The sequence below is a fragment of the Papilio xuthus genome, unplaced genomic scaffold (genome assembly GCF_000836235.2).
Source record: "Papilio xuthus unplaced genomic scaffold, Pxut_1.1 DF825017.1, whole genome shotgun sequence".
Lineage (NCBI taxonomy): Eukaryota > Metazoa > Arthropoda > Insecta > Lepidoptera > Papilionidae > Papilio > Papilio xuthus.
This window is the reverse complement of record NW_013533632.1, coordinates 367,094-373,352: the sequence shown is the minus strand read 5'-3', so window position 1 is coordinate 373,352 and position 6,259 is coordinate 367,094. Positions and strand designations below refer to the sequence as shown.

At 38.3% G+C, this 6,259-nt stretch overlaps 2 protein-coding genes across 2 annotated transcripts; both read left to right on the top strand.

Annotated features, from left to right (window-relative positions):
* Nucleotides 1-295: 295 nt before the first annotated feature.
* Nucleotides 296-4,058, top strand: Gbeta76C (guanine nucleotide-binding protein subunit beta-2). Its single transcript, XM_013323665.1, has 9 exons — nt 296-430; nt 563-708; nt 1,225-1,358; nt 1,586-1,751; nt 1,946-2,031; nt 2,098-2,213; nt 2,329-2,455; nt 3,099-3,185; nt 3,647-4,058. The coding sequence occupies exons 1-9, from the start codon at nt 362-364 to the stop codon at nt 3,751-3,753; spliced, it is 1,038 nt and encodes a 345-aa protein (XP_013179119.1). The 5' UTR covers nt 296-361; the 3' UTR covers nt 3,754-4,058.
* Nucleotides 4,059-4,460: 402 nt separating this feature from the next.
* LOC106126421 (alpha-(1,3)-fucosyltransferase C) lies at nt 4,461-6,230 on the top strand. The gene is made up of 2 exons (XM_013324080.1): nt 4,461-5,746; nt 5,874-6,230. The coding sequence occupies exons 1-2, from the start codon at nt 4,689-4,691 to the stop codon at nt 6,139-6,141; spliced, it is 1,326 nt and encodes a 441-aa protein (XP_013179534.1). The 5' UTR covers nt 4,461-4,688; the 3' UTR covers nt 6,142-6,230.
* Nucleotides 6,231-6,259: the final 29 nt, after the last annotated feature.

Here is a 6,259-nt window from a genome sequence, read left to right as displayed (position 1 = left end):
TTTCAGAAGCCTAACTATCGTCAAAGGACAACGCACAAGTCTTACGTTGTCGAAATTACTAAGATAAGGGATGTTGCACAGTTGAATGTTGATCTGTAAACCCTTCTTTATGTTTCAGGTAAATCATCGACCGACGAAGGTTAGGAATTTTATTAATAGTTAAAAATGTTTTCAATAAAATAATAATTGAAATATTTAATCATTTATAAATGTATGTCGTAACACGAGGCACATGTGAAGCTTCAGTAAATTAGAATCCAATTAGGACAATGGGATTAGGGACAGAAACGAACAATTCAACTTCTACGTTGGAAATAGTCAGTCATCTTGTAACCACAGTCGACTACTCATCAACAACAAAATGCCGAAAGACGACCCAGAGACTACAGCACTAAAGAAGGAACTGACTGATCTGATAGCTAAAGTTAAGGTATGACACAATAATACATAGACAGCAAACCAATCATTCAGAAGAACTGTTAGTTGCTAACAATTTCAGTAAGCTCTTAACTTCTGCAATCTTTGTCCGTGTTATCTAATAACTGGTGTTATTCCATCATAGGCAGCGCAAGAGAAGGTAGCGGATGCAAAACTCGCAGAGAAATGTAGCGACATGGGAGACGTGCCGAAGATAAGATTCGTCACAAAGAAGACGCTTAAAGGCCACATTAACAAGGTGAACTCCGTACACTACAGCGGGGATTCGAGGTTAGTTATCAACTCACACTAATACTACATTAATAGGAACAGATATAGTACATGCCGCTTTGGTAACCGTACATCGGGCAGACGATTCCTTTTGTTCCCAATGAGCTAAAATACTGGAATACCGAGGACTGTGATTAAGTTAACAACAATATTTAGATTTCTGCAAATGTCTTTAATCTACGTTAAACATTATCAGGCAAATTGCAGGACAGTGTCACTCATTGATTAGATTTCGATGTAACATATATTTTCCATACACTCGTGATGGAGTAAAGCTGGCTTCAAATAGGATTAGCGGAAGGTGATTAAGGTTTACATGCCTAGAATACCGATAAGTCTCCAATAATTGCATTTCAAGCATCTATTCTAATAAGGTTATTTTAATTCTTCGAAGTCTATTAAAGGTAGGCAATGTATCTGAAAATTATCAACACGTCTATTTTATTAACATGTACATCACAATACATTGTGTGTCAATTCTGATATATGATAGTGTGAGAAGATGTCTGTCTATAGGCACTGTGTGACCGGATCGCTGGACGGGAAGCTGATCATCTGGGACACGTGGAGCGGCAACAAAGTGCAGGTCATACCTTTGCGCTCGGCCTGGGTCATGAGTGTCGCCTTCGCTCCTTCTGGCAATTTCGTCGGTAAGAATTGCAACTAATTATTACTCCCCTGATGTTCTGGGAAATTGAAATAAAAGATCAAACAGACAAAGCGTATAAGTACGTTGGCATTGTGTGAACGCTATTTTATTATTGTCTGTTGAGAAATCGTGACATTTGTGACTATTCTCCTTGATTTCTGTTATTGCAGATTTCTTAGGGTAGCTTAGAGATGGAATTATACATATATTTTTTTGTATGTATGTTAGCGTGCGGCGGTATGGACAACATGTGCACGGTATATGACGTGAACAACCGCGACGCGACGGGCGCCGCCAAGATGGTGCGTGAGCTGGCCGGCTACGAGGGCTTCCTCAGCTCTTGTCGCTTCCTTGACGACACGCACATCCTCACTGGTTCCGGAGATATGAAGATGTTAGTCGGTTTACTCATTGATGTCTGTACTAAGTCATTTCACGTTTTGTAGGATAAAAGCTAAAAGAAAAGATTTAATTTAATTTATAAGTTAAATTTTAGGTAAGTAGGTGTAGAAAAAGTTTTACAAGATCCCAAGCCTTATATTTTGTTTCTTCTAATGTGTTTATGTCGATAGTTGACTTTGTCTTAAGATGCGTTTGGGACCTGGAAGCTGGCAAAAGGGAGATGGACTTCAATGCTCACGCCGGTGATGTCGTCAGCATCTCCTTAGGGCCTGGTAAGAGAAATAGCTCAGTAACAGGGTACAGGAAAAGCCTCAACACATTAATCTATTTTATGTTAGACATGAAGACATACGTCACGGGATCCGTGGACCGCACCTGCAAGCTGTGGGACGTCAGGGACGAGAAGGCGAAGCAGACATTCTTCGGACACGATGCGGATGTGAACAGCGTTTGTGTGAGTAAAACATTCTATACCATACAATATAATATATGATCAGTATACATATATATGTTGTACCTTAAGAAAAAATATGAAGAGGGAATTTATAAAACATATGTATCACTCCAAGTACCACCCGAGCGGGCAAGCGTTTGCGACCGCTTCTGAGGACAAGACAGCAAGACTCTTCGACCTACGCAGTGACCAGCAGTTGGGGCACTACACTCCGCCTGGCAACAGCGGATTCACTAGCTGCGGTTAGTACCAAACTGTATAAAACATCACAGCATGTATTACATTAGAATACTAGAGTCATGGCCGTCACCAGTAACGTTCTAGAGATAACTTCTACCTACTTTCATCCATCCATCCATTCATCTGTACCTAATTTGTTCATTATGTTTAAATATACTTAGTACATACAATAAAATATTAGCTTTTATATATTAGCTGTATCATTTTGTTTGTTTACCCTTGTTAACTACAAAGTGACCTTTTCATAGTTATGTAAAGGTAGGTTTTGACGCAAACCGACTGCAAACAGTGCCCCCGCTGTGTACACTCACAGACAGCTGTCCTAAACAATGGCTTGTTTTCTTCATAGCCAATGAAGCGGAGAGAAATGTACGAGACATTTCTATAAATGTACATTTTTATATCAATTACAAATGTTTCAGGCATTGTATTTTATTACAATTAACTATGAAGTGTACCATCATTAAAGGCGATTTTTGCCACTGACCTATGTAGGTTTCTGACACTAAACTGTTTAAAACATATTGATCCTGGAAATCAACAGCGAGACACTTTTATATGCCTTAATTCTACGTTTTTTGACTTAGAAATGAGAGCTCTATGTACTCGTATATATGTATATAATTGTGTCTATTTATTTCTTAGCACTGTCTCTGAGCGGGAGATATCTGTTGGCGGGTTCTGATGACAACGCCGTACATTCATGGGATACGTTAAAAGTTGCTCATACAGGTATGTCGTAGCCAAAATGACCAAGAGGATAATCACCACTAAAAAAAGGTCGATCGATCGCTTATGTTACTTTCACACAAGGGAAGAACACTAGGACAGAGGAGTACTGCCATTGTTTGTCGAAAAATGCCGTGATAGAACAGTTCTGTTTTCACAGTAAGCGTGCTTTCAAAAGCAGTACTGTTTCACTGTTCTGCCCGTGTGTAAAACTACTATAAGCCATAGATAAAGTTGACCTTAACGTCGGCTTTCCACTGTCGAAATACATGTATGAAAACAAACTGTGCGATTGACAGGCCTTATTTACTTAAAATAATCTAACAACGATTAATTTTGTGGAAGATAACATGATTAAAAAGTTTTTACAAAAGTTGGAGCTGTTGGGAGGACCGCCGACCATAAGTAGAGTGGAATATGAAAAGAGTAATGATGATTAATTTATTATCAAGTTATACTTTCAGGTACACTCAACGCTCACGAGAACAGAGTGACCTCTATCTCGGTAGCTCCCAACGGGATAGCCATGGCGAGCTGCTCCTGGGACCAGAGCGTACGCGTTTGGGGCTAAACAGCTCAGTTTACAATAATAATAAAAAAATATTTGTAGTTAAGTAATCTATTCTATTTTAGTTATTCATCATCACTTATAGTTTAATATTATTTTCAATTTTCAATAACACATTAAACCCTCATGTTCGGAGTTGTACGGGTGAACTAACATACCTAAATGTCGCAGAATAGTAATGAAAAATATTAGCCACGTTTCTTCTGAATAATGTTTGCAGTTACAAAAATGTTGCATTAGTAAGTATTAAATGTAAGACGCAGTGTTAATTAATACTATAATCATAACATATATAATACAACATACATATATGTACCTTTTAAAATAATTTTTATGTCTGCTTTACCTGTGTTGCTTTTTTTGCATCAGTATTTTTATTGAATAAAAATGTATTTTGTTTTGTAATAAATTGTTTAAGTATTAATATTGTTTTTATGGCGGCTTTCTGCCGTGCCGCACTCAGAGTCTTTAAGGGACGAATTCTTAGTGCAGATTTAAAATATTAATTCTACACTAAGACTATATATTATAGACCCATTTATTTGGTGTGCACTTAAATCTACTTTTGCTTTCGAAGCGCCTGCGGGAAAAATAAAGCAAATAATCAATTTTATGATTCAAAATAAACAAAATCACTCTGATTATGAAAGAAAAAACATGCGATATAAATTTATATTGTCGCGGCAAAAGAATTAGCAATGTTAATAAACATAATGCATTTGATACGATAAGTGATAAACCAGAGGTTCAATCTTATTTCATGTAACACCGATTTCTTTCCTGGAGAATAGACCAGAAGACAGTGCTGTCTCTATCTACTCCCTCTCTTTCTTAGTAGTAAGATTACAAAAAAATCCAAGGCATACATTTGAGTTGTTCAAAAGCTTGATGAGCGTTACTGAGAAGCGTTATAGCAGATACATTGTGTTGCATAACAAATGATTTTCCGAGGAATGGCATTTCATAAACACATCTCAATCAGTCACGTCCTCCGTAACAACTCTTGTCATTACACGAACCACGATCCAACGAGAATGTTCTTCTTTAAAAGATTGTTTATACCAACCAAGCTAACAAAGTTATGTTACGCGCTCATCATCTCTGCGCTAATGCTGGTGATACTATGCCGTTTACATTACAAACATAAGATGAAAAAATTGGACGTAAGTAGCGAATTTTTTCAAGATGATGAGAACCAACCGGCAAACTTTATACCTTACGACGGAAACCTGAGATATATTGTCCGTTGGGTAAATCCCACGAATAAAATTATTGAATACGTCGACGGTTCCCGACTGTTTGTGATGAAGAGTTGCTCCTGGAATAACTGCTACCTCACGGATAACAGCAACATCCTGAACTCATTCTCAGGATTCAGCGTCGTCCTATTCGACGGACCAGACATGAATTATTTTGAGACTTCGAAGCATTTACCAAAGGCGCGTAGCCAGCACCAAAAATTCGTGTTCGTGAGCGGCGACGCGGCGTCCAGTTTACCTATCTGCAACGACATGTGGAACGACTACTTCAACTGGACCTGGACCTACAAGCTGGATTCGGATATGGTTTGGAAATATATCGTCATAAGAGATGTAAACGGTAAAATTATCGGACCGAAAAAGGATATGAATTGGATAAAACCCGAAAATATGCTTCCCGTAGATAGTGCGTTTATAATGAAATTGAGAACTAAAACTAAAATCGCCGCTTGGTTTGCATCCAATTGCAAGACGGACAGTCAAAGGGAGAATTTCGTTAAGGAGTTAGAAGTTTATTTGAGCGAATATAATTTAGAATTGGATATTTATGGTGATTGTGGCAAATTAAATTGTCCGAGAGTTATAATGGGGAGGTGTCTTGAGATGTTGGAGAAGGACTATTTCTTCTACCTAGCTTTTGAGAATGCTCTGAGCGAGGACTACGTAACGGACATTTTACTGCACGCGCTCAAGCACGACACAGTACCTGTCGTCTTCGGCGGGGCAAACTACACGAGGTAACTAACTATACACTACTTTCTGCGTTTACCGTCTTTATCTCTTAAAAAGTGCGATCATTATACGTTTATGCAGAAATGAAATACTTATGTGGTAGATCTATAACATGTACACATATTCTTACAGATTCTTACCAGACAACGCGTATTTGAACGCGCAGGAGTACGGGCCCGAAGGTCTGGCGCGTCGCATGTTTGAGCTGATGCACAGCCCCTCGAAATACCAGAAGCTATTCAGGTGGAGGAACCACTACTCTTATCACTCTCACGACGAATCTCCGGACTCAGATAACTTCTGCAACCTTTGTGCCGCAGCCAATAAATATCGCTTTGACAACGACTTGCGTAAAACTAATTTCAAAAGTTGGTGGAACACGAAAGATAAATGTAAATAAGTTCTACTAGCAGCGACGAGTTCACTGGTTAGAGAAGTAGTATTATTGGAGTAAAACTAGTTGTAAAAAGATCATACGATGTTTTCTATTTAATATATTGGAATCTGATTAGTCCCAA